Source organism: Lepidochelys olivacea, assembly GCF_965140295.1.
Source record: "Lepidochelys olivacea isolate rLepOli2 genome assembly, chromosome: 24".
In the NCBI taxonomy this organism is placed as follows: domain Eukaryota; kingdom Metazoa; phylum Chordata; order Testudines; family Cheloniidae; genus Lepidochelys; species Lepidochelys olivacea.
The window spans coordinates 1,170,624-1,197,663 of record NC_140434.1 but is presented as its reverse complement, the minus strand read 5'-3'; the positions used below and the strand labels follow the sequence as shown (position 1 = coordinate 1,197,663).

General features: G+C 60.0%; 2 protein-coding genes across 7 annotated transcripts; one reads left to right on the top strand and one right to left on the bottom strand.

Moving 5' to 3' along the window:
- Positions 1-1,160: 1,160 nt before the first annotated feature.
- SHE (Src homology 2 domain containing E) lies at positions 1,161-13,970 on the bottom strand. Of its 2 annotated transcripts, XM_084613888.1 has the most exons (7): positions 13,159-13,410; positions 11,815-11,932; positions 11,046-11,172; positions 7,598-7,912; positions 6,947-7,106; positions 6,141-6,260; positions 1,161-4,144 (listed from the first exon to the last, which is right to left on the bottom strand). In XM_084613888.1, the coding sequence occupies exons 1-7, from the start codon at positions 13,260-13,262 to the stop codon at positions 3,958-3,960; spliced, it is 1,131 nt and encodes a 376-aa protein (XP_084470014.1). In that variant the 5' UTR covers positions 13,263-13,410; the 3' UTR covers positions 1,161-3,957. The 2 variants fall into 2 exon arrangements, with proteins under 2 accessions (XP_084470014.1, XP_084470013.1); XM_084613887.1 differs by lacking the exon at positions 11,815-11,932 and having other exon boundaries at positions 13,159-13,970.
- A 420-nt stretch (positions 13,971-14,390) lies between these two features.
- TDRD10 (tudor domain containing 10) lies at positions 14,391-24,881 on the top strand. 5 transcript variants are annotated; one of them, XM_084613890.1, is made up of 13 exons: positions 14,391-14,823; positions 15,288-15,316; positions 16,198-16,274; positions 17,602-17,663; positions 18,340-18,410; positions 18,965-19,124; positions 19,646-19,688; positions 20,530-20,611; positions 21,217-21,364; positions 22,009-22,154; positions 22,905-23,059; positions 24,078-24,148; positions 24,545-24,881. In XM_084613890.1, coding segments are annotated over exons 2-13 (1,074 nt in total). In that variant the 5' UTR covers positions 14,391-14,823; positions 15,288-15,314; the 3' UTR covers positions 24,602-24,881. The 5 variants fall into 5 exon arrangements, with proteins under 5 accessions (XP_084470016.1, XP_084470019.1, XP_084470015.1 ...); XM_084613893.1 differs by lacking the exon at positions 17,602-17,663; XM_084613889.1 differs by lacking the exon at positions 14,391-14,823 and having other exon boundaries at positions 15,086-15,316.
- The last annotated feature ends 2,159 nt before the right edge of the window (positions 24,882-27,040 follow it).

Sequence of the window (27,040 nt, the reverse complement as noted above, 5' to 3'; positions counted from 1 at the left end):
ATGGCAGGGCTCGAGCCCTGGGCACATGGGAGAAGGGATGGGTTCAAAGGGGGAGCGGGGCCCAGGGCTGTGGATTCAAGGGGAGATGTACAGGGCAGGGGCCAGGCTGTGGGCTGAGCCCCGGGCCTCCCTGGGGGTGCTAGCCCCACGGCTGTCTGCGCCCTCTCCGTGTGAGTGGCTGGGGCATCCCCCACCCCCGCCCAGGGCTGTGCAGAGGAAGGTTTGCTGCCTGCTATGTAAATGGCCTACCCTGAAAGTACCTGCCACCATCAGCTCTAGTCTGGGTTTGAGTCAGCCCCTTCCCCCCAGAGCAGCTGGTGGCAGGGCCTGACAGGTGAGGAGCGTCCCTCTGCCCCCAGGGTGAGAGTTAACACCCTCACCCCGGCGTGCAGGAGCCAGGCCCCCAAGCTGGGGGGAACCAACCTGGGAACCAGCCCGCGGGCAGGAAAACACCCCCTGGAGCATGCCCAGGGCTGCTTTTGAAGCCCCCTCCCTGTTCTCTGCCTGGGGGAAGGGGTTCGCCATGGTTCTCATGGAGCCGTTCTGCCACCCTGGCCCCCCAAGAGCAGCAGGAGCTCACACAGCTTCCAGACTTGGTCAGACAGCAGGCGGGGGGCCGGGGACCCATGCTGCTCTTAGGCCTTGTCTACAGGGGGGAAACTGCCCAGCAAAGCGATCCTGGTACGATTCCCACTCTGGGTGGGACAGTCGCTGCTGTTCCAGACCAGAGCCTCCACAAAGGCCGTTGGACCAGAATGGCTAATGCAGAGCGGGTTCTTCCATAGCAACTCTGCCGGCCCCAGCTGCACAAGGCCTGACCAGAAGTAAAGCCAGATTTACCCCAGGCTAACAGCAGACTCCATCTCAGACCAGCTGTGTGACTTGTCTCTCTCTCACTTCTGGTCACACATTTTATAAGACACAAAGTTCCCCAAGTGCGGCTGAGAGCAGGAAGCTGACTAACCCTGTCTCTGTCACTGAAAAGGGAGAAGGAAAGATTTTTTTCCCCTTCATGCTGATGCAAATCAGAAAATCCAAAGCCCAGGGAGCCTTGCCCCTGATTTCAACGGGCTTGGAACCACACACTTACTGCCACTGCAGCCCGAGCGAGCGTCTCTTCTGCCCAGGGCTCAGCTACACGCACAGATACTGGGCAAGGCTTTTCCTTGAAGAGAGAGTTTATTTCCTCCTAGCTCCATGGCTACAAGCAGCCTTGTGCCCGTTCTCACCCGACATTCAGAGAAGTCATAAAACCTTCTTGGGCAACATCATAAATACATTAAAAACAATTAATACAGACAAGCAGCTGGTTAAAGACACAGTCTCCAAAAACCAAAGGTCGAACACTAGCTAGCGATCCACATGTGGCACAGGGCTCAAACAACGCATGACGACCAGCCAGGATGACCTGCCCGTCACTTGCCCTGTCCTAAAAATAAAGTGGCCATACGCACACCGGGAGCGTCGGTCCAGCTGGATGCTGCGTGCACCTTCTACCCGGATGCCCCGGGACAACAGCTAGACCAAGCAGCAGCCTGGCTTGCGCTGGGAAGGGGATTCAATTCCTTCAATGGGGCAAAGGCACTCAGGGCTTGAGCCAATGCACATGTCAACCCCACGCCATCCGCACCCCTCCCGCGAGGGTGCTGGCACAGGGTCAATGGAGCGGAGCTAACCCTGCGTTGAGGCCACAGCTGGCCAGCCGGGTCTCCGGCCAGCCGGGTCTCCGGCCACGCTCCAGCAGGGAGAATCGGCAACCAAGGGGTGAGTAACATTTTCCTTCCTTGCCTGGTCCCACCCTGTAATGCAGAGTCCTCGCCACACGGTGGCAGCATTGTCCCAACCACTAACTGGCCCCTTTCTGGTCTCTGCCCACCCAAGGGTGCAGCAGGGGAGGCCCTGGGTAGGGGGCAGAGCAGTGGGGAGGGGGTGGCCTCCGTAGGAGTTGGGGCTCTGCTGGCAGTTTGCGTCCCCTCCATTACAAATCCCTGCCAGGTGCCAAGTCAGCAAAGCAGGTGCTGACCTGAGCCCCGGCCACAGGGGCTTTGCTGACCAGGCCCCCTTATGGGGAGGGAATCACCTGACTCAGGCTGGGGCCGAGCAGAGCCACGGTGCTGCTCTACCAACCTCAGGGCAGTCGAACCGCACAACCCCCTAGCCTGGGGTAACAGGCTGTGTCACACTAGCTAGGCCTCACCCGGCTGGGACCAGGAGCACCCTTAGTGCAGGGCAGCTGGGTGCCCACCCTGGGGGCTGTGCTGGTGTAGTCCTGTCCCAGCTGCCGTATCTACACCACAGGGAACCCCATGAACGCAACGAACACGTGCTGTCAAATATACCAGTGACAAACTGTGGGGGGAGAGGGGGAGGGATCAGGCTGAAGTTGGGCCCCCAGGGCCCCCTGAGAAATTCTGCTCTCTCCTTTCTCCACTCCAGTAAGCCCAGGGGTCACTTACCCCTAGCAGCCCTGGCCTCATCAGACAGAAGAGAGACTTTCATGCTGGCAGTGAGGAAATCCAGCCATCTGCCAGGACCCGTCCGTCCTTCATGCCCACTTCGAGGTCTGGCGCAGGCTGCTCTGCACCAGGGTGAATTTCACCTCTCTCCCCCTGGCAGCGCGGCCGTCCCACCGTGCACAGGCTGGTTTGTGACGGGAGGGTTGCTGGAGCCCTTTTTTAAAACACACTTGCACCATCAATTTGTTTTCAGAGGGAGAAAGCTAGATGCAGGCGCTGCCAGGATGGCTGCCGGCCGTCCCGTCAGTTATGCCCCAAAGGAGCAGTCAGGTGTTTAGAGCCTGGAGAGGCAACTGGCACAGGTTACCAGGAATAGGTAACGACGTGTGCCCCCATTCCATTAGGCAAGTCCTCGTTAGGGCACTGCCAGAAGTATGGGCAGGCAGGCCCCTGGGAACGGGCCCAAGGGCACCCGGAAGAACCCCTCTGTCAACTGCTGCTCCCCCCCAGAGGGCATGTAAAGCGCCACAGTCCGAGCGGGAGTTACTTAATTCCAAGCTGGCACTCAGCACAAGTAATTAACCTATTGGGACTTGAAAGCATGTCAGAAAAATGCCCTTCCTGCCACCTGGAGCAAGACGCCCGCACGCCCCTGCCGGCAGGTGGGAACGCACTCCGTCGGGCACTACCCGAACACAGAGGTTGCCCTCCGTTCCTACCGCCACAGGGCGTTTGGCCCTGTCTTTGGGCTACACCAGGGCAGGACAGAGCGGAGAGAAGAGAAGGCATGGAGGGCGGAATGAGCTGGCAGTGGAGGGTCACAAGGATGCTCACAGCAGGGAGACACCTTGCGATTGAGTCAACCATCTTGGCCTGGACAGGAAGCACTGGGGCAAAGGGAGAGTCTAGGGAAGCAGAATGGCTGCCCAGGGTGCCAGGCCCCAGCTGCCCACAACCGTCCGAGACCCCAGAAAGCCAAAGGGGATGTCACCCTCTCAGACAGCGGCTCTGGCTTGGCCCGGGAGGCAGGAGTCAGCAGGGGAGGAGCTCTGGCCTGTGGCAGGTCAGCCTGGAGGAGCCAAATGGCCTCTCTGGCCTTAAGGGCATTGAGACCAGGACCAGCTGCCCAGGGTCATGCTGACTGACAGTCCCAGGCAGCACGGGGTCACCCGAGGCCGGGGCACCTCCCCGCGGGGCAGGCCATTGGGAGACAGGCTAGTGATCCCTACATCCCTTTATACCGGCACCAAAGCCTGGCAGCTCCGGCTCCATGCAGGGCCAAGGGGGTTCTCCATGGGGCAGTGTTCCCAGGCTGTTCCCCCGGACGGAACAAGCTCAGCCGTGCTGGTGAGCAGGGCCTTCGACTCTGTCCAGAGCGGGCCCCGGAGAGCCTGCTGCTGCTGCGATGCACCTGGCTCCACACGCGCGCCCGCCTGCCCGGCCCTCTGGCTGCCCCGATGTCCATGACGAAGGCCCAGGCAGCTGGCTGGGCGCAGCCGCGCTAATGCAGCTTGCTGTGTACAGGGTGCAGCAGGGTCATGTGCTCCGCCCCTTTGAAGGGCAGCTTCTCGGTGGAGTAGTGATGCACCACCTCGGGGACGCTGCCGAAGACGCCGCTGGTCTGGCTCAGCGTGTACTTGTTGTCCTTGGTCTGGGCCACGAGGATGTGGACACATCCCTGACTGGTCCTGCAGCAAAGCCACGGGGTGGGGGGAGATCAGCCCTGCCCATGGGGAGCGACCGCAGCCGGGGTCCCTGGGCCCTGCGTGCAGCAGTCCTCGCTCTTGCTCCTCCCATCCCAGACCTCCCAGCACTTCAGGTGTGAAACCTCGCAAGGCCCGAGCAGCTTCGTTATCCCCACTGTGCAGAGGGGAAACTGAGGCTCAGGGAGGCTGGGCCTCAGCAAGTTAGTGGCCGACCCAGGAATAGAACCCAGGAGTCCTGGCTCCTAAGCACTTGAACTCACTCCCCCTCCGGAGCCAGGAAGAAAACCCAGGAGGAGCCTTGGCTCCTGACCACCAGACCCCACTCCCCTCCCAGAGCTGTAAATAGAACCCAGGAGTCTGGTCTCCCAGTGCCCTGCTCCCCCCACACTGTGCACTGAAGGGTGACCCCAGAGCAGCAGTGACTGGCTCCAGGGGGAGACTTCTCCACGGACAGCAGCTGGATCAGACCCAACAGGAACTGCTGGGTGGAGAGCTCCGGGCTGGCTCCTTGTCCAGCGTGCTGCCTTGGGGGCGGGGGTGTTTCCCGGGGTGTAGCCCTGGGCACCGCCCCCTCCAGGCTCTGCCAGCGAGCTCTGCTGCCAGGGCCTGGTTCTCTGCTGCCAGCACTCTGGGCTGCCGTTTGCACCCACTGCTTCCCATGCCAGACCGACACCATCGTCCCCCCGGCCAGGTGGGACGGGAGCAGCCGCAGGAGGCGCTGGCGAGTCCCTGGGTATGTTGCCCATTTCCCTGGGCTGGGCCTGGCTGGGGGCTGCCCAGGGCCATTCCGGCCCCGCGGTCGCCTCGTCACCAGCCCAGCCCCCCTGTTTGTTCCCTTCCCTTCTCCGATTGTTTCGGCTCCAGGGGCTCCACTTCCTCAGGAAGGAAACACCGCCAGCACTGCCGACAACGATCCTCCAGCGCTGTGCCAGAGAGCCAGGGGCCAGGCATCATTGCGACCCGAGCCGGCCCTCAGGGCCGCCCTCCCAGGACACAGCCAGCAACAGGGAGCGGGGCCTTGCCCCATGCCTCGCATGGGGGCTCCCCATGGGGCTCCACACCCACAAGGCACGGAAACCAAGGGGGTCAGTCTGCTCCCCAGAGACCCTTCTGCCCAGCAAAGATGTTTCTGCAAGGCAGCTCCACAGAGCCCTGCCAGAACTCCTGGGTCCTATTTCCAGCTCAGGGAGGGGCATGGGGTTCAGTGAGTTAAAGCAGTGGGGCTGGGAGCCGGGACTCCTGGGTTCTTTCCCTGGCTCTGGGAAGGGCCCAGAGTCTAGTGGGTTAGAGCAGCGGGGCTGGGAGCCAGGACTCCTGGGTTCTATCCCTGGGAGGGGATTGGGGTCAAGTGGGTTAGAGCAGCGGGGCTGGGAGCCAGGACTCCTGGGTTCTATCCCTGGGAGGGGATTGGGGTCAAGTGGGTTAGAGCAGCGGGGCTGGGAGCCAGGACTCCTGGGTTCTATCCCTGGGAGGGGATTGGGGTCAAGTGGGTTAGAGCAGCGGGGCTGGGAGCCAGGGCTCCTGGGTTCTATCCCTGGGAGGGGATTGGGGTCAAGTGGGTTAGAGCAGCGGGGCTGGGAGCCAGGACTCCTGGGTTCTACCTCTGGCCCAGAGGGGCCTGGGGTCTGGTAGTTGCCAGTGCAAGGTGTCCATTGGACATGACTGCCCCAGGGGTGTCACCCCCCATTTTATCCCGTGTAGAAGTCTCCAGCAGCAGGGCTTCCCCACGGGCCAAGTCACCTCGCTCCCGGGAAACGCCTAGTTCAGTCTGTCTCAGTGGGACTGACCCCTGCATCTCCCACCAGCGATCGGCTCTTTCGATGGATCCCAGCCCATGGTACAGCCACTGCCCTGCCAGCTGAACCCTCCTGGCCACAGGGGAGCCGTATCCCTCAGCCAGGCCCATCCAACACCCAAGGCTGGGGCCTTGATCTCAGCTCTGCCCGCCCCTCTGCGGGCAAAAGTCTCCACGACTTACTTGAGCGCAATGGAGTATTTGCCGTTCCCCGTCTCGCTGGTCCGCACCAGGTAACCGGCCTCTTTGCAGGGCTGCAACCGGCTCTCAGCCTCAGCCCGGGTGATGGCTCCATGGTACCAGCTGCGAGGAGCAGAAAACGAGCTGGGTTTCTGAGCATGGCAAGTCCTGTGGGGCCCCTGAATTCTGGTTGTGTGGGGTGGCCCCCTCCCCAGCAATGGGGGGCTACAGGAACCCCTCATATGCTCTCCCAAAGGAGCGCTCAAGTTGCTGGGCGGTTAGCTCTGGGGGTGCATGGCACAGCACAGTCTCCAACTTCCCTCTCATGTTAGTAAAAGGCGCCTGCATGGCCCAGGAAGCAGGGCGGGGGATGCATTTAAGGGCTGGGTGTCCAGGCCGTTGGAGGCTGATAATCTCATTAGCTTTAGGAAGTGGCTGGAGATCCTGGGATGGGAGGAGATGGGGCCAGCAGGGGACCCCAACACCGAGGCTGGCCCAGAGCCACTGCTCAGCTCCTCCACATCCTCGTTCAAAAAGCCAAGATTTGGAGGCAGGGGGAGGAGAGAAAAATTTGATCTCCCAAAGGCAGTGGGGAGAGCCTGGGGCAGAGGGGTCGAGACGAGGGACACCCCAAAGCCCTCGGAGGGACAGGCCGGTGGGAAGGGGCAATGGTGAACCAAAGTCATGAAGTAACCTCATTTTGTTTGGGACGCTTCCTGGGGCGCGGGGCTGGGCAGGGGAGGGGGAGGCCGGGCAGAGGCTGGGCACGGGGCCAGGCAGGGGAGGGGGAGGCCGGGCGCGGGGCTTACGGTTGCTTCTCCAGCGCCAGGGCTGGGTCCACTCGCTCGCCCTCGCCGTGGTCTGAGAGCGTCGGCTTCAGGGTCTTGGGAGTCCAGCTCTTCTGGCGATGGTGCTGCCGCAGCACCTCATCCTTGGGGGTGCCCGCCCGCTCTGCTCCCTCAAACTGGACTGGAAGGAAGGGCTCCGTTTGCCATCCAGCCACGGGCAGAGGTGCCCGACTCTCCCCACCCCAGAGCCAGCCTGAATGGGCCGCGGTCGTCTCCCCATGGCTGCAAGGGCAGCCGTGTCTCCCTTGTGCTCGGCTCTTCCCCAGCTCCTGGGCTTCCAGCAGCTGGGGAGCCCAGATCCCCTCCTCACCCCCAAGGACATGTTCCTGAGCCCCCTGCCAGGGGTTGGGCACTGCCCACTGGATATGGGCACCACACGGCGTGGACGGACATCCTGGCCTCTGCTAGCAGGAGAGTGGGGCAGCCTGGGGCCATGCAGAAACCAGAGCGACTCCATGGCTGCTCCTCTGAGAGCAGGCCCCAGGCATGTGCCCGTATGCCTCTGTCATCTGCAGGCCCATGCCCTGCCAGCCCCAGTGTCCCGCCAGCCAGTGCGCCCCCCCCCCCCCCCCCGCATCCCGCTGGCCAGCGCCCCACAGCCCCTCCCCCTACCTGACAGAGCCTTCACTATCTGCTCCTTCTTCCACTCCCAGGGCTGCTCGTACTCTGCGGCAGGACGCTCGTCATTCTCCGGGAGCCGGCTGTCCACGGCCCGCGCCCTCCTGTCCTGCGTGGTGCTGGCCGGTGCCTCCCTGGGCTCATAGGGGGTATCATACAGCTGCGGCGGGGCCTTCCCCACCTGCTCCTTGGAGCCCTGCCGCTTGGGCACTGTGTCCGGCCGGGCGCCACCCTCCCCCAGTTCCCCGGGCCCGTCCAGCAGCAGGATGGCCTTGACCACTGGGTCCTTGGAGCCCCGCCTGCGGATTTCTGAAAGGCCAGGGGAGAACCAGAGTCAGCCAGAGCTGGGTGGGAGGGGGCAGCAAGGGGGCCTGCCCCCTGCCCCATAATAATGCCCAGGTCATCCCCCAGACCCAAAGGTTGGGGTGAACACCCTGGAACCTGCAATGTCAGGGCTCAATCCAACACGCCCCGCCCTGGGAGACTCCCACAGACCCCCACAGGCGTTGGCCAGGCCTGTACCCAAGGGCTGACCCAAGCTGGTCCTGGGAACCCCCCGGCCCTGCAAACCCAAGCTCCGGGGGGCAGGGGATTAATGCTGCTTTGTGGGACATCAGCACATGGAGCTGGGAGGGCAAGGTGCTGTCCTCCCTGAATGCTATGGAGCTGAGAAGAGGGCGTGTCCCCCTGGTCTCAGCACTAGGGTACAGATCAGGAGATGAGTGCCAGGGGGTCTGGGGTCTCTCTGCCCCTCCCTAAGGCGCCACGGTAACAGGAACAATCCTGGAGCTGCAAAGGGATCCTTCCTGCTGGGAGAATGGAGCGGGACGTGCAGGACAGGCTCCCAGAGGAAACGCAGGCAGGAAGCTACGCCCTGGCTGTCCGATAGGAGCCCCTACACCATGGCAGGCCAGCGGGCGCAGCGAAGCAGGGCTGGGATCAGGCTAACCCTGCTGACCTCAGGACGCGCATGCAGCTGACCAGGGGCTGGGGACTGACCCCGGTCCCCCCTCCATGTTCACACTCAGCACCGGGACCCTTATCCCCCAAGTCACGGAGCCAAGCTGCTCCCCGAGGAGAAGGGGGCCCAGAGCCGAGCTCCCACATGGCGCTGGCTCCGGAGGGAGGGAGCTCCCACATGGCTGCTGTGGGCAGTCCAGGGAAGGGACCCTGCCCAGCGCCTCGCAACAGGAGCCTACCCTGCAGCCGGGGCCACCGTGGGCACAGCCGAGCCTTCAATAAAACCACCCGGCTGCCCCCAACCCTTCTCCGTCCACTGCGAACCCCGGCGCCCTGCATGGAAAAAACCCATCAGCCAGCAGCAAATCTTTCATTTCCAGCTTCCGCTCCACTGGCTTCCTGTTATTCCACCCAGCTGCTTGGCCGGGGCGAGCCGGGCCCAGCGCAGCACGGCACGGGCTGGGGCTGAAGGCGGCTGTGCTGGGAGCCGGGCAGCCCAGCACGCCGGGTTGCTAGGCACCCGCAGGATGTATTTTTCAAAGGGCAGCGGGAGAAAGTTGCCGTGAAATGAAGCTGTAAATCACCCCGATTCTCTGGGCTCGAGGGAACCGCAGCGCTCCCAGATAGTCCCCGTGCCCCCGCTGCTGTCCCTTGGGCCTCAGGCAGCCCAGGAGCACGCCACCCCTGGGGCGCTGGAGACAGAAACAAAGCCCGAGAACCTCTGCCCACGGAGACGCCCGGGGAGAACCTCAGAGGTGAAAGCGGGAGACGTGCTGCACCAGCTCGCCCAGCGATCTCTGCCGATCCCACCCTGTAGCCCGGCTAGTCCAGCCCAGGGGTCCCCACCCGGCTCTGCCAGTGCCCCTCACTCCTGACCCACAGCCCCTGCCGGTCCAGCCCGGGGCACACTGGCTCTGCTGAAGCCCTGCCATTTGACCAGGGGAAGCTGCGATTACCCAGGCCTGGGCAGTCTTGAGGGCGCAGCAGAAACCCGGCCCAACTGCTTACAGTGATGGACACACCCTGGGTTTGGGAAGGCGCCGAGCCCCCGACTGACAGAGTCCCTACACACTTGCTCCAGCCCCACCGACTGGGATGAGGCTCAGGCGTGTGCCCGGCTGTTTTGCAGAACTGGGGCGTGGAACCCGGCAGCAATCAGGAGGGACTCAAAGCTCCAGCCGCAAACAGCCCAGAGCCCTAACTCTGCTCCCACGCCCCCTCCTCTCCCCAAGGCGTCGCCCACCCAGCCTCTGGCTTGGCTGAGTTATGCAGGGCAGGCTCACGGGCACGGATTACCACCCGCTCCCTGGCCCAGCAGTACTCAGAGTGAGGTGCCACGCGCCCGGCACACCAGGTCGGGGGGGGGGCAGGGGATGGAGACCCCCCCCTTTGCTGTGCTAGTCACTTCATAAGTACACCAGTGTCCCCTGGCTACCCCAGACCTGACCCCCGCCAGACACCAACCGGGCCTTCCATGGGCTTTGGATCGGAGCCCAGGGGAGGCATAAGCAGTAACCCAGGGAATTCAAAGCTCCGCCGTGTGCACTCGTTCCCTGAGACCCCTCGCAGTCCCTGGAGTCCACGTGCGAACGGGGCCAAGCGCCACGCTCCATGCCTGCCCCGAGATACGACCCAGCCGCCTCCCGGGGTCAGTGACCGAAGGCAGAGTCAGGCCCCCACCCCCGATTCCCTCGAGCCCTGGGAACGAAGAGCTCCCAGCCCCGGTGGGTCGGCCCAGGGCGAAGGCAGGAGCCAGCCGGGTCACCCGATGGGGAAGGAGCCCTGTGCGCTGGGGCTGTCGCTGGCCAGGCCTTTGTGCAGCAGAGCTGAGCTGGCTGGTCTAAGAACGCGGGCGAGAGAGCGGGGAGGGAGGGAACCGAACAGGCCCAGACACAGGTAGACACAGCTCCGGAGCCCGACCCACCTGAGTCTGGCCAAGGACTCCAGGGACGATGGGGGTTCTGCACACCAGGATCGGGCCTGCGAGGGATTCAGTACCTGGCCTCATGGAGCGCTTCCTGGGGCGGGGGGTGTGTGCTCATTTCACTTCCCTTCACTGAGGGATTTGAGCAGAGGTCAGAGTCCATCGACCCCCGGGTCAGGCCCTGGCCAGAGCCCACTCTGCTCCTTATCTCTCCCCGCAGAGCGACAGGAAACAGAAGAGCCGGCTTCCTGCTCCAGCTCGGTTTCATTTCCACAGGCCGCTTTGAGGGCTGCTGCAAGGATGGAGTCTGCCCAGCCTGGAGCAAACCCACATCATACCCAGCTCCATAGCTTCAGGGGATGGGTCTTTAACATCTGCGAATATCCCCCCTGCATGGGACTTCACGCCACGTGAATGAGCCTCCCCAGAGCCAGGCATTCCCCGATTTGGCAAGGGGCAGATTTAAATATTGACCCATGCCTCATCCCGCCCAGAGTTTTCCTTTCCTGGGGTCTGATGGGCACTGGCCAGCCCCGCCGCGGCTCCCCGGCCATGCACCTGTTATCATCTGCTGCGCATCGTAGGGCTCCATGTACCCGTCGTTCTCCTCCAGCCGCTCCGCCTCCCGCTGGCCCTTGGTGCGCTTGGCGTCGTACGGGTCAGCGTAGTCCTCCAGAATGATGACCTGCGGGGGGCAAAGAGTTCCCAACATACCAGCCAGGACAACCACAAGCCCCCTAAGGGCCGCAGCACCAGCGTGCCCAGTTATGGGGCGGGAGGGCCTGTGTTTCCGGCAGTGCTGAGACCCACAGCCCCCCACACCTTCAAATGGAGAGGGGGATGCTCAGCAGCACCACCGTCAGCTCCAGGCCCTGCTTCACAGCCACTGGTGACACAACCGTGCGACACGACTGCGTTCGCACGCACGGTGACGGGAATGCTTCACGGTTGAAGACAATATAATCCCAGAGGGATCAGAAGCTGGTAGGGACAGAGAGAGACGAGGTGGCCTGGCCTGGTGGGGAGAACATAGGAGACCTGGCTTCTATCCCTGCTCTGCCCCTGCCCTGCTGGGTGGCCTTGGGCACGTCCCTTTCCCCCCCCTCTGCCTCAGTTTCTCCTCCCACACTTTGCCTGTTCGGACCCGTGAGGCCGCCGGCGCAGGGGCTCTCTCTCACGTCGATGCAGCTCCCAGCACAGACCAGGCGGCCTGCAGCCTTCACAGATGCCGGCCGGTCGCGGTGATGCTAGCGGGGAGCCTGGGGTTCCCTGTCACCTGCTAACGCACACGACAACCGCAACGGCCTCACGCTCACGGGGATCATACCAGCTGGTGGCAGCATGCCAGCGTCCCCGGAGAAGACAAGGCCTCTGCATCAGTGCAGCGCCCAGCACAAAGGGGGCCCGATGTGCAACCGCAGCACCCTGAATTCGAGACCCGGGACCTGAGAGGCAGAGACACGCGTGGGTTGCAGGCAGTGGGGGGTGCCCAGGCGAGGGCTCCCGTGCCAGCAGGGGCAGAGGGTTAATGAGGCCATTGGCTGCAGAAGCCAACGTGAAACGCACTCGCCTATCAGCGTGGGTGCGGCGGGCACACAGGACATGCCGGGCGCCCATTTCCCCCACTCTCGCTATCCAGTGAGGCTGGGGGGCTGGGGCTGGCCGCTGGGCTGGCTAGCGGCAGAGCTGCAGGTCGGAACGGGGGCGTATCTGCAGAGCGGGCAAGGAGGGGCCCTGGGCAGGAAGAGCAGCGAGAGCTGTGGGGCAGAATCGAGGTGCATTAGAGCAGCCCGGGGCTCCTGGGGGACGCTCTGTGGGTCAGGGCTGACCGGCCGGGGGCACCTCTGTCTGGGCCAGCAGGAGAGCTGCAGGTCAGGATCATGGCTCAGGCCAGTGCTGCCAGCGGCTCTCCAATTCCAGACGCTTTATTTAGCTAAACCGCAGCCCCTAACTCAGCCTGTCCCGCTCCCCAGCAAACGGGATCCTTCCAGCCAGACTTTTCATACCCCTTCCCTTAATGAGCAGGCAAGCCCGCAGGGACTAAACGAGGTCAGCGTGGGATCAATGAGCTGGGGCAGGCGGGAGGGACAGAGCGCCTATTCTCCCTGTGATGGATTAAAGCGAGATTGGGATAAAGGGAATTACAAAGAGACGGCGGAAGGGAAAGGGCTCGGAGCACAGAGTTAGCCGGGCTAATGAGCTGAGTCGATGGCACTGAATGCTGCCTGCTCGAGGAGTTTTCCTCAGGTCCCTCATTTCGCAGGTATGGGGAGGGGGAATGAGAAGGTGACCTGCCCACGGCCACGCACACGGGATCTCTGCCAGGCAAAGGGGCCGCCGCTCTCCCTGAGGGCGCTGGCTCCCTCTAGGCACCGATACTTCCATCCGGCAGGGCAGCACCATCCCCTTCCCCAGGCACAGGGCATGTGGACACTGCGTTCTGACCGCGGGTTAGCCGCGGGAGTTAAAGCCCCACGGGCCGCACTGCTAACGCCCGTGAAAAGCGGAGTGGCCGTGTCTTCCCGGGGGGCTGACCCCGAGTTAAGAACAGCCATTTGCTGCCATGTAGGTGCCCCTGGGAGAGTTGCCCAAGCCAAGCCCAAGCCCACACAACAGCTCCCGCGAAAGCCAGCTCCGGGCGCTACCTGCTAGGCCGTCCACGGCTCCTTACCGTCTCCTGCTTGGCGCTCTTGGCCTTGTCCTCCTCCGGCGACGGGCTGGAAGCTGGCGCTGGGCTACTGCTGGGGTAGCTTTTCCCGTTCTTCTCATGGGCATCCACCTTGATGAGCCGGTTCATGTAGGTGCTGCAGCCGGTGCCCTTGGGGGGGCCCTCCTGGGGGCTGCCTTCCACCCGCGAGTTCTTGCGCATCTTGCCCGTGGCAGCCTGGATCAGTCCCTGCAGGTTGTCCCGGGACAGCCTGCTGCCGCCATCCTTGCCAGGCCCCGGAGCTGCCCTGCAAGCCCCCAGCTCGGCCGCCGAGTTCTTGCGGTTTTTGCCCTGCAGTGGGCCGGGGCCTGGCTCAGCGGGGCCCAGGGGCTTCCGGGAGGCACTGCACAGCTTGCCCAGGCTCCCGCTGCCCGGCCTGGCCCGTTCTGAAGCGGTTTTCAGATTGGAGGGGAACTCCTTGAACCACTTGGCCGCCATGGGGCAGGGGGGCCGCTGGGCTATGGCTGGGAAAAGCTGAAGCTGAGATGCTGGGGGAGAAGGGGGGGTGACCTTTGGTGGGGATGGGGGGATCCGGAGCCTGGTGGCTTGGGGGAGGGGGTGTGCCCCACACACGGGGCCCGCGTGGGAGCTCCGTGCCAGCTCAGAGCCAGCAGGGGATGCAGCTCGGGAGACGGGGTGGTCCTGCTTCCCCCTCGCCCCCGGTAAATCACAGTCCCAGCGTGGGGGGGAGAGTCATGGCAAGGGGGCCCCCATCGCAGAGGTGGGGAGCTGGAGTCACTCGTGGGGGGGCTGGTCCTTAACCCATGGGGGGTGCAGCAGTGGGGGGGGGAAGAGAATTTCACCTGCAGGAGAAGGGGGGTGGGGATCCTCCTTCACCCCGGGGGGGATCAGATGGAGTCGCTCCAGGTCCTGCACCCTGCCCCAGGGGGCCCCACGAAGCGCCACTGGGCGCCCAGCTCCCGGGCAGCCCCGAGGCCTGGAGGGGGTCTGCGGGGGCGCAGCGCAGCGGGGGCGGCTCCGCGTCTCCTGCGCCTCGCTCCCTGCCGCTCAGCTCCGCTCCGAGGCCGCCGGCCAGCGCTGCCCGGGCTCCCCGCCCAGATCCGGAGGGGGCGGCGCAGGGCCCCGGCCGGCCGCAAGGGGGAGGGCGCCTGGCCTGCAGAGAGCTACCCCCACCGCGCGGGGGCGCAATCTGCCGCGCAGCGAGCAGGGCGATTTCCAGCGGTGTGGGGGCGCGCTCTGCCTGCGGGCCCGGTTTGTAAATCGCCGCCCCTGCGCGCCGCTGAACGCACTTCGCGCGGGTGAGAATTGCGACCTCCGCCTGCGAATAACCCTCGGCCCCGCGCAAGCCAGGGCGCAAAACCGTCGTGCCCCCGCGCAAGCTCCGCAGCGGGAATCGCTCTGCGGACCTGGCCGGCGGAGACAAGCTGCGTGCGCGCGATAATTGCAATGAGCCGCGCTGGCCATTCGTGATTATCCAGCGGGGCGCGGCCTTTCCCGCCGGGGCAGCTTCGCACCCGGCCCGAGTGAGCGACGGGCATTGCGCCCTCCGGCTCTGGGCCTGGCGCGGGTCCGTCCGCTCCTCCCGCGGGGCGCGGGTTCGGAGCCGGCTCCGGGCTGAGCGGCGGCGGCTTTGCCCTGGCTGCTGCGCGGCGAGCCCGGACCGCAGGGGTGGGTGCCCGAGGGGGCCCCGGTGCGTGGGACGCGGGGGGCAGCTGGCGGTGCCGCGAGCTCGGAAGCCGCACGTCCGTCCCCCTCTTGGGTAGGGCCAGGGACGGGGCTGAGCACGGGACCCCCCCAAACCTTCCCCATCAGGCCCCTCGGGGAACTGCCCCACCCGCTAACTGGCCCCCTTATATAATCCCCTTTGGGGGGACCCCTGGAAGGGAAATTGCCCCCTTCCCCATGCAAGGGGGTCTCCCCCATAGGCCTCTGGTGCCCCTCCCAGGTGGGGCCAGCTGGTGGGGGTGCCCAGGGGTGCACACTTGGCTGCAATGGGCACATCTCTGAGGGCACCTCCCTGGGTTCCCATCCGCAGGCTGCCCCCGCGCCAGCCGGCCCCACCCTTGGGAGAGCCTGGTCAGACGGGCCTCGGCCCCCCGCCGCTCACTCGGTCTCTCCTGGTCTCTTTGCAGGTTGCTGGGCCCTGTGACCCCTGAGCCATGTGAGTAGCTGGGGGAGATGAGCTCATGCTGGCGGTGAGCTGGGGGGCTGGGTGTCTGTCAGGCCGGGATTGGGGGGGGCTCTCCTGGCTCCGGGCTGGGAAATGCCCATCCTAGCTCCTGGCCCCCCACATTGCAGTGTGTCCCATGGGGTTCTGTGGTGCTGCCCCAGCCACCGCTCGGTTTGGGGAGAGTCTTGGGCAACTGCCCCTCCCCCACCCTAGTCCTGGGATGGCCCTACCCGTACAAAGCTCCGGCCCCCGATCAGACCTGTGTCAGGCCCCATGGCCAACTGGATCCCAGTTCTGCAGCAGCATCCCTGGATCCAGAGGTGGCGTCAAAAAATCTTTATCCGGAATTAAATCTGGCAGCATGGGATTCCGCTGGCATAGGGCCCCGCAGCTCCGTTCACGCCTTCCAGAGCTACCATTTCAGGCTGCTGCAAACTCAGGAAACCTCACAGCACTGGTTTCCTAAGAGGTCGGCTCTTGGAATTATTTTGGGGTGGTTCTAACGTCTGGTCTGTGCTAGGCCAGACTCGATCACGGTGGTCCCTTCTGGGCTTGGGATCTGTGATCTAGGCCCTGGTCCTGTTTTGAGGTTATTTCGGTGGCATGAGGCTTGAAACACACGTGTGAGTGAGTGCGAGAGAGGCGCCCTGGCGCAAGGGGTGAATAGCGTGTGTGGCCTATTGCAAGGACCCAGGGCCCTGAGCGTGTGTCTGGCTTGATTTATTTACCTTCGCAGAGGCGCTGAGCACCCGCAGCTCCCTGTCACATCACCCTCCTTCCACGCTGTGACTGTCGGGTGGTGGGTGGTCTCGTTTTGCTGTAGTTAAAAGCTCACAAAACGCGCATGTCCTCTGTTCCTTCCTGCCGTTCAGGGCAAGCAGCAGCGGTGTCTGGGGCCCTCCCAGGCCCCAGAAGACAAATGGGAAACCGGAGCAGCTCAAATACTCAGGTAAACCTTGGTTCCTTTTCCCCACCGCTGGTGGGGTTGCTCATGTGGCTGTTTGTTTTTCATCCTCCCCAAGAAAGCAAGAGAATCATTAACTCTCTGTGGGTCTAGGATTTACCGCTGTGTGTTGCACTGCTCCAAAAGAGCTTAATGCTGCACCGCAAGGTGTCCGTCATCTTTACGGGGTCAGAGGTCGAACAGTCGGTCTGTGTGATTTACAGCTGTGTCCTGTGACAGGACGGGTATCTCTTGTGCGTGTGACCTTCTGACAACTGCGCTTTTAATATTACAAACAAGTCAGTCGTTAGAGTTGCAGGCACTTTTGTGGGGCACTCTCCTGCTGTTAGCAATGACAAACTGCTTTTTGTTTGTTATCAACACCAGTGGGATCTAAAATAATCCATGTGTGGCAGTTCAAGCTAAATCCTTAATCTGGCAAATGGTTAAACCCGTACGTAGCCCCACAAAATGCAGATGTTAAACTGAATACACATTAAGGACGTGGGTAATTTTTTGCAGGATCAAAAGTCTGTACCTGAATTTCCATTATAAACCCTTTTACAGGGGTCAAAGGAAACTGGCATCTCCTCCTGGAAACTAATATCCAAAACCTGGATCACGAGGTTGGGAGTGATGGGGGAATCCATCTTTGGCTTTTAAGATAAAAGACGCGTTTTATTGTAACTAAAATACAGCTTGTTGATCTCTTGAGGAGTAAAGTAACTAACGTCCCAGAGATTCTGTGTGTGTATGTCTGTGTGTGTACAGAAATACTAATTTTAATGAGAATTTTCTGAAGATGTGTGCGGTGCACAGATATGCAGATTGGCATTGTTAGCATCTGTGGGCTAATGTCCATCATCAGAACTTAGCCCAAAATGTATTTACGTAATAGCAGGTATTACCGTGGAGGGGGAGCTATTTACCAAAATATGTATTTGTCCCTTTCCCCTAAACAAGCGGGAGAGGGGGTCCCTTCAGACAACTCTCAGGTTTGTTATTAAGACTGTCTTTGCTTGGGAGGCTTTTTTTGTTTTTGTTTCTTTGTTCAAAAGTTGCAGTCACAGTTTGTGAGAGTGGCCATTCCAGGTGTGCACCTCCCAGACCAGGAGATCCTGTGTGTCCTGCTCGGGTCTCGCAGGCAGGCCTGGTGCACGGGTGGCTGGGCCAAAATTTGAGTCAAATTTGCTGCAATTATTTAAAAAAAACAAGTTGCTGTTTCCAGAAGAAAGTGGCGGCCTGCGATTTGCGTCGAGCCTTATCCGTGAGCTTGTCAAGACCCTGCTCCGCTGCAAGCACAAAATGGAGTTTTTCTTGCTTGTTTTTCAAGGCATCACCAAGAAAAAGGACTTGGAAGTTTATGTTGGAAATGTCCCACCTGATATGAAGGAGGTATCTTCCCCGCTGTTTTGGAAGGGGCATTCTCTGCTTTAATGATATAAGCTAAGCAATTAACATTGACGTCCCACCGAGTCGTACGTGCAGTCTGCTGTCCTTAACTCTCTTCGGAATACAGTTACTTGGGTTGATTTCCCTGCTCTGCCCCCAAATACTCTTCCAGGGGAACCGAAAGGCGGTTTGCAAGCATCCACACTTGTCCCGGTGTGAGTGGAGACAAGGAGGTGGCGGGTTGGTGCTGGCAATGGGATTAGTGATGCTCTTGGGGGGGACCTGCAGCAGGAACTCAGCAGTTGACTCTGATCCGGGCAGAGGAGCTTTCATCCGGTTGCCCGGGGTTGCTCTGCTCTCATTCCCTCCTGCCTGTCCTTCGGAACCAGGGGCAGGCGTCTGCTCCGTTCGCGTGACCCTTTGCCCAGGAACCGCGCCAGCAGACCTCGTTCCAGGGCCGACCGGCCTGTGTGGACCAGGTTTCGCCGCAGCCTTGCCAGCTGCCTGGCGGCACAGACAAGGGTTGGACTCACCCAAGATAAAATGTGTTCCTGTCCCTTTGGGAAGGGGACGAACCCGCTGTCCCGACTCTGACAAATAAACCGACTGCTGCAGCCGCCGTCGGTGTCTCTGCTGTAACGAGGCCTCCCCCTGACCCTGGGCTACTTTGCTTTCCTAGGAGGACATACTGCTCCTGCTCAGGGACTTCCACCCGCAGCGTATTCAGAGGTGCCAGGCGGGGTTGAGAAGGTAGGTTTGTTTTTCCTTTGCCCTTAGTGTAGTGCTTCCTGTTGTCCGGCTCAGCAGGCTCCCGTCCCTGCTCCAGGGGGCTTCGCTCTGTGATGATAGAGGCTAGTTGCTGATACCCGCCTTGGAGAGCAAATGGCTGATGGGGCAGGACCTGGTCCCTGGCTCCGCAGACTGGGTGGTCGGGGTAGTTACCATGTTATTTCATTCTAGGGGGCGTCTTCAGAAGAGCCCCCAGCTGGCGCCATAACTTCTCCCTTCTGTCCAGAAACAGCAAAACAACCTTCTGGGGTCACCCTGGAAGCTTCTCGCCACCTGCCCCCCGTGTCCCCACCAAGCTAGTGTGACGGGAAGGCAAAGACAGCCCAAGGAGTAGGTTCTCGGGAACGGTTCCTGGAGATAACTTGGTTTGGGCTGCTCTCTGCCCTACGGCAGTCTGGCTCGTTGCCCTGAGTTCCCTGCAGGTCCGCCCAGTGGCACTTGTTCATTGCTGGGCCATTTCTAGCCTCTTGCTATTGGACACGCAGTTGTGTAACGTCTCCCCCTCCCCTCCCCAGCTATGCCTTTGTAGATCTTGGCTCCTCTGAGCAGGCGCAGGCCGCAATCCGGCGCTTCAGCGGGCACCTCGTGAACGGACGTCGCCTGTTTCTGAGCTGCACGGGTGCAGGCAATGGGAGGAAGGACCCGGCTGAGACCCAGAGCACCATGGAAATGCCAGTACGACTGCTGCGAGCTCTGAGCTGCGCCGTTTTCTGAAGGGGAGGCCCCCCACCAGTGTGTGCGGCCAAGACGGACCGAGCCCTTTGCTCGCTCTGTGGTGGCGCCCGAGACACTCACCCATCCCTTCTCTCCACGTTACGTCAGTCAGGCGCGGGGGTGGCTTCCCGGAGTGGGGCGTGGGAGGCAGGACGGACCCGGGTTCAAACCAGGAAGCCTGGGGGATGTTGCCAGCCCTGTCGTGGTGTGAATGGGAGAACGGGGGGATGCAGTGTCCGAGACCTGCCTGGTGCAAGAGGAGAATAAAACCCACCTTTGCAAAGTACGCTGGGCTCTTTGGAGGAGAGCCCCGGTGTCGGTGCACCGTCTTCCCTGTCCCGCAGAGCCGGCTGGAATACGACCGTCCGCAGCCCTGCGCTGCCCGCTGCGGGGAGCAGTCAGGACGCAGCTCCAGCTCTGAGTGCTTCCAGGCTGTGGGGGCTCTGTCTTGTAATGTGAGATCAGCTCTGTTTTCTTTGCAGGCTTTGGAGAGAGTCCCCAGGGGAGAGCTTGGTCTGAGCCATGGTAAGCTCTCGGGGGGCGGAGGGGGGGTCCAGGCCTGCTGCCTCCAGGCACTGGTTCCATCAGCAGCTCCCCACCTTCCACCCCCATGGGGAATGAAGCTTGGTGGCTGCCCCACGCCCCTTTGCTCCGCACCCTTCTGGAGTCCTCCTAGACCAGGCCCCCAGACGGCAATTCCCGGCCCCCGGGCAGAACCGTCAGTGGGGCCCCCGCATGCACGAGCCGCGCCCGCGCGGACACCCGACCTTCAGGCGGTGCTGCGTCTGCACTGGCTGGTGCCCAGCAAGCTGCCGGCTGGGCCTGTTCTTCCGGCACGGCCAGGGCTTCCACGTGCCCGCCCGGGCTGCCAACTGTCTAATCGCGCAAACCCTGCTGACAGCAGGGACTAAGGAAAATGCAGCGGGGCTCCTGTTTCCTGGCGGGCAGGAGCTCACCTGCATTTTCCTTAGTCCCTGCTGTCAGCAGCTCGCCCTGTGGAGGACAAAACACAGAACTGGCTCCAAACACCAGAACTGTCCTTCCTGAGCAGGGGGCTGCAACGCTGGTGCCGTTCGGGCTCCTGGCGCACGTGGGCCTGTTGGGGACGAAGGAATTCAGCCGCATGAGGGACCAGCTTAGCTAATTTGGGGTTCGGTTCTGGGGGTGACAAATGCCGCTGGGCACGTTTCGGTTGCTCCTGTTCAATCTCGCTGTAAGGTTTCCAAACCCGTTCTCCTACAGCCTTCCCCAGCCGCCGCAAGAGCTCCCAGGGCAGGAGGGGAAAGCGACTGAAATCCTGTCTGGCGGATTTTAATTAAAGGGTTCGTTTAAATCTCAAACCGTCCTGTTCTTCCTCTGCTCCTAGCTCAGGCAGAGAACAAAACCCTGCAGCCGGCGCCTCCCGATGCAGCGAGGCAGATCTGTTACGCGGTTCCCATGGAAATGAGGTAAGCACCCGTGCCAGGGACTCCAGCACCCACCCCGGCATCCCCGGCTCGGGGATAACTGAGCTGTGAAGTTTAATGCTCCCACTTGGCTCTGGCAGTCCTCCCCTGCTAGTTCAGTCGAGGCGGCCATGTTCCAGACAGCTTGTAACCTTGTTGGAGGAGTTCAGTTCTCTGATCTCCACCAGGACAGGGCACCAATCCACTCACCTCATCCCCAGAATAGCTCAAACGGCTTTTGGACACACCATAACTCCGCCGACCCAGGTCCCTGATCCCCACCCCACAACCTCTCATTGGCTCCTCTCCTCTCCCTGCCAGACTGTCTTCTCGTAACCCGTAGAACGAATTCATTCCAGCTGGCAACGGAGCACCTGCTGCTCCTTGCTTTGCACATATCGAATGTGCAGGGCAGGAGACGAGAGGCCGAGCTGCTGCTTGAGGACCCCTGTAAATGAGCCTTGGAGGGAAGGAGCAGCCATGGATGAGAAGCTCTTTCAGTTGGCTAGATTGCACCCCTTCTCTTTCCCACCTTGCTAAGGGCTGTACCCCAGGAGATGCCTTCCCTTTGCTGACTGTCCTTTTAAGCTAGTTTGTTTCCTCTCCAGAGGGTCCTTCTTGGCACTCATGCTAAAAGACTGCTTTAAGGATTTAAACTGGTTAGTGGCGATTGCAAAGCTGCACGGCGAGGCAGGGCTGCTGGTGACGGACGCTCTGCCACAGACCCCGTACTTTTGGGCCATACACCTCACAGAGGTAGGCACGGCGGAAGCTGGGCTGTGAGTCCTTTCACAGGAGCCTCCTGTGAGACGGTCGCCTTGGTCTTGGTGTGCACGTACTGGACTGTAACACGTATTTCTGGGCTAGCACGTCCTGGGGTGAGAAGCCTGCTGGTGTCTAAGAGCAGTCTGTGTAAGGTTTATATAGGCCCGAGAGGAAAAGGCCAAACGTGCAAAGGGAACCGCAGGGAGTTCTGATTTCTGGGAACGGGATGATTGATGCCCATTCTGAGCACGGTTTCATGCTGGGATCTCTGTGCTTTGAATTTACAAGGCTCAAATCTAACGAGAAAAAGGCACAATGGGATCAAGTTCCAAGACCTCCCACTCCCCCCCGCCCTGCCCTGTTTTGTTTCTGCTCTGGGGTCTTCGCTCCTGAGCCAGCATCGTGCTGAAATCCCGCTGAGGCCCCGGGGGGCTAAGCATGATTTGCTGGATTGCAGAGGGAGTCAGAGTCCAGCTGGGTGCACGGGTGGTCCGAAGCTAGAGGGGAGGGGAGAGCAAGGCTGTGACCCTCGGCTGGCACAAGAGTACAAGTGAGTGGTGGCGGCTGGGCAGTAGCTCTGGGAGCCTGACGTGTGGGGTGGGAGTGGCTGCTGGAATCTGCTCTTTCCTCCGCAGGAAAGTCACTCGAACATGCACAAGCTGTTCGGCCGGCTGGCGGAAGAGGAGTCCAAGCAGCCCTGCCTGGCAAAGCAGGCGGTGCAGCGAGGGACCCGCTGCATGGCAGAGTGCATTCTGGGGGACGACGGGGCAGCGTGGAACAGGTATAGGAAACAAGCTGCATGCTCAGAATGGACCAGCTGGGCACGAGGCAGTGCTGGGACCAAAGGGGCGGGGGGCATTTGCTGATATCTGTTCCCCTCCCACTGTGCACTTAGGGCGTGTGGCACCTTTCCTGGGCTGCAGGTTTCTTAGCGCGCCTTCACCACGTGCAGGAGCCTCTGTCCCCGCTACCGAGCCGCAGCCGCTCTGTGCCAGAGCTGCCGAGCTGCTGCTGAGACTGGGGAACGAAGCGTGAATTCCCCTGGCAGAGGGGCAGTCCAACTCAGCTAGTGCAGTTATCCAAGCTGGGGTTTGTCCGGGTGTTGGGGTGAACCCCTGGCCGCCTTCAAACAAAGCACGTTCCGCTCTAGCCAAGCTTGGCGGTTCACCAGCCGCACGGTGTCACCTCGCACTACGCTGGTGAAACGTGCCCCCTGCTCAGTGCCCAGAACCAGCTCTTGTCTCACCTGGCTTCTTCCCTGAAGGTGTCTCATGCAGGTATTGACAGGGCCTGCCCTGGCTTCGCTCTCCCGGTCGGAGTTACTGAGGTGGCAGTAGATAATATTGCAGCCAAAACTCCATATTGCTGATACTTTAAGCTGCATTGTTTAAGAAAAACAAACAAAAATCCCCTAACCCCTGAGGCAGTCAGCTGGCTTCTCTCTCTCTCTCTCCTCTTTGCAGGACAAATATTAAATCCCAGGTCCTGTAGCTTCTTTCTGGGCTCACGGGCTCTTGTCTGACCCTCACAGGTGCTGGGTCTTGGAGAAAGTGGAAGATCTTGCAGTGGTTCTCTTTGTTGACTTTGGCCGTTCAGCCACTGTCCCTCTGAACTCGCTGCGGAAACTGGATGAAGATGATATCTGGGCCATAAAACCGCTGGCCCAGCCCTTCATCTTCCAGAAAGGTACTAGCATAAGGCCCCGATGTTGCAAAGGGATCCGATCACCTGGAACCCTTCTGCTGTGTGGAGTCCCACTGATGCTCTGACTGGATCGCTTTGTCCTTTGCAGCCTCCCATGGCTACAGCCCTCGGATTTTAAACTTCAGTTTGGTAGAAACAACCTTCTGGTAGGGTGGTGCCACTTGCTGGCCAGGTGGGTGTATTGCATTTGACTGGCAGCAAGGTTAACCTTGTCTCTCCATTACATTCAGTAAAAAACAGCATTTTCAGTATGAAAACCCCCGATTCCCAATGCGGAGGTGCAAACCTGGGCTGGAAGAACGCTCCGCAGCTGTAAAAGCACTGTGGCTTTTTCTGCTTTGGATACTTACAGTCCCAGTGGCAAAACAGTCACCCGCTCGTCCAGGAACATAGTAGAACTTACCTTACCCTGAAGGTCTTTGATGCCTATTTCTCCTTTCTCACTCCTCCTGCTGGGTTGCTGCCTAGTGACAACGTATCACGAACTCCTAATTTACCATAAAATGTTTGCTGCTCCTCAGAGCAGTTCAGCTCCTAGCGTGGGTTGGGTGTAACAGGAAGGAAGCCCACCTTGTACTGGCTTTCCTGGGTGGACTGAATTCTCATTTCCCCCTGGTTACCAATCTAGTTGCTGGTTTGCATCCCTCGTCCTGCCATCACTAGTTAATGCCTCTGATTAAAATACCACCTTGCTAATGGGGTCTACCACAGCACGCTTGGAAACAGAAGAGATGGTTTCTATTTGCCTGTCTTTGTATCCTCACAACCTCCCTAGGGTGGGTACCATGCCCCTGTTTTACGGGTGGAGAATGAAGTCACATGGAGCCAGGCCTTAACCCTGGGTCTCCCACCTCCCAGGCCAACAGCTTATACACAGGAGCATCCTGCCAGGTCCCTGTAAACTCTGGAATCACTTGGCTGTTTAAAGTACTGAGTTACTGTCCTGCGTTCCTCCGTCTGGAGCAGGGCAGAACCCCACTGAACCCTCCTTGTCTTTTAGAGATTGTCTCTGCAAGACCCATGGTCCGGCAAATCCTGCGAGGGAAGGTGGTTGGCCCGTCTCGCCTGGAGGTAATACGTAGCCCTGCACACTTGGTGTGTGAAAGGCTCCTGTTATTTGAGGGGATGCTGTCCTCCCCAAAATGCACATGACCATTGGTCACGTCTGTCATCACAAACCCTGGGGTCCTATTTTATTGGGTGTGAATGTGTCTAACCATTGGACCAACGTACATACCTGAGCCAGCTTTCTGGTGTGTGTACAGCAGTGACCAGGTCCCCTGGGGTTCCTTCCCACACCTGTGACATCTTTACCCATCTGCCACCAGCCTCCCTGGAAGGGGAGTGAGTGGCAGTGGGTCACGGGCTTAGGGGGAGGGAAAGGGAGGCCAATGGCAGCTTTGTAGAGGAGGGATTTGGAAATGGTGGGTGAGACCTGCTAACGCTGCCCCACTTGCCTTGGGCCAGCCTCACATCCTGAGCTTCACCTTCTGCGCAGAGGAGGAAGAGGAAGCTCTGAGCTGAAGTCCCCTGCGGGGCTGCACCTGCCTCTAGCTGCCCAAAGGAGGAGCGGGGTAGAGAACTGCTGGACCTTGGAAAAGTAGTCTTCAACCTGAACCAGCCTTATTAACTGGCTCCACTGTTGTGAGTGGGGGGAGTCTCTTATTTCTCCAGGTTTAGTGATGTCCCCGCTTAGCTTCAAGGGGAAGTTATATAGTTTTGATTTTTCTGTAGACTTGTGAGGGAGCTGCTGACTGTCCCTCTGGCGCCTGACTATTAAATGGACCCTGGCAAGTCCCACTAATGCTGCCTCAGCTAGCTGCTGTGTTTACAGGCATGCTGGAGCTGTCCAGAGTGCCTGTCTGCTGAACAAATCACCTCTTGGGCCCAAGGGAGGGTTGTTCCCTCAGTGCTAATAGGACAAGGCCTTGCAGCCCTTTCTTCAGCAGGACTAGAGCCTTCAGCCGCTGCCTTGCCACGCTGTGCCCGCAAGCTCATTTGGGTAAAGTATCTTAAAGTGTAGGTACAAATCCCCAATTTCTGTTTCTCTGATTGGACAGGGCCCAAATACACAGTTCTTAAGAGTGACTAAACTGCCAAGGCTTAAGGGCAGAGGTTGGTTTGTTTTTGAAGGTGGGAAGAAACTAATTGAATCAGGGCTATGGATAACTCCGGTCTGCCCCTAGTGTCTGGGTTTGGGGCTCAGAGCAAAGCTAGCTTGAGAAGCTTATTTAAAGTAAAATGGCCTCAGGCTCCCACCTCACCCACAGTTTTAGATCAGAAGTTGTCAAGCTTAATTTCACAAGTGAAAGTCAGGGGGTAGAGCTGGCTCTTGTGAAACCATTGAGATTCTCCCCCAGTGACCTCCAGGCTGGTGAACCTGGCTTAGAGAAGCCTTTTTCTGAAAGGCAAAACAAAGCTGTAAAACCCCTGCATGAGGCAGGCAGCTTTGAAGCTGGACAGAACATTTTAGTGAGGTGCTCTAGCTTACAACACAATAGCCAGCTATCTAGTGTGTGAGTTTAAAGCTCTAATCACAGGGAAAGTCTTTATTTTAGCTAGGGCTTGAGGGAAATTCTCTCTAGCATTAAGTGGCTTGGCCGTGTTTGGTTGATGGCACATCAGAACAGGAGTTCAGCTCCCACCATGAACCTGTCCCGGGGTCTTACTCTACTGAAGGATTGCAGTGACATGGGTATTTTACCATGGTTCAAAGGGTGGAGGGCATTTGTGAAGCAGGTTTCAGTCAGAGAGGAACTCTAAAATTGGTAAGGAAAACAGCCTGGACCCTCCCAAATGACACTCTGCTTCCTTTATTCTGTGAACAGAACTGGCTTACAAGCAGGCCATGAAATGGTCCATGTAATTCTAGAGTACAGATGCAGAAGGGCTGCTGGTTAAGATAATGGGCATCTTCTGAGTGCCTGAGTTCTGGTAGCTTCTATTCGAGAAAGTTCATGCTGACAGGCCTAGATATTACAGCAGCTATGAAGTCACAGTACTGGCCATCTAAATGCCACCTTTAAGGGATGGAAGATAAGAACAGGAAGCGAACAAGGGGATGAGCAGGGAGTACTCTGTCCAACACACACACCCTCCCCTGGTGCCTGAACTCCAGGAAAGCAGTAGGGGGCAGTTTACCCCATTGGAGACCTCTGGGCAATCGGCTGCCAGCAGCAGCTGCTTCAGGAAGGAAGGAACCAACCACACAGGAGGCAGATGGGGGATGATCTGCTGGTCTCATGGCCCATAGCTAGAGGCCAGAAGCCAGAGGATTCACATCATCTTGCACACTGACAATTCCAGGCCCAGAAGCCCAGCTGTACTCAGCAAGTCCAGGGGACTGAGATCACATAGTTAACTGCCAGCAAGGGTAAAAGGGGCAGTCATATACCTCTTCAGAAATGGAGTCAGAGGCTACAGGATAGAGCCCAGCTGCCATAATCAGTTCATCAGCACCCCATGAATTTGGGGGGCATAAACAGGGTTGCCTTTCCAGGCAAACCTCCCCTCAGCCAGTAACCTGCCTCACTAGTGTAGGAGGTAGAGATGCTCTGTTACCTCTACAGGGAGCACAGAACTGGCCCAGCTATTAGCCAGTTTAGTACTGAACCTGCTGTCTCCCTGAATGCGAGGTGCTTTGCTCACCCGTGTCTTACTGAACAGCAGCCCTGGCAGAGACAAAACCAGAACAGGTTAGAGAGCAGGGCAACATCTCACATGCAAGCAAGCGTAGGGCTTCTTACAGTCCCCCCCAGCAGCGACAGCCCCCTCCCCCCAGAGCACATACAGATTATAGCTACTTTATCCTCTGTTCTCCAGAAGTGAGACGCTTTGTGGTTTCTAGAAGGAAAACCTGTTCTTGATTTAGCAGATTAGCAGGCTAACCACCTCTTCCTTACAGCATGGAATTTGGATGCTCAAAGAAGTCATTTGCATACCAGACTTCCCCAATCAGTTCTC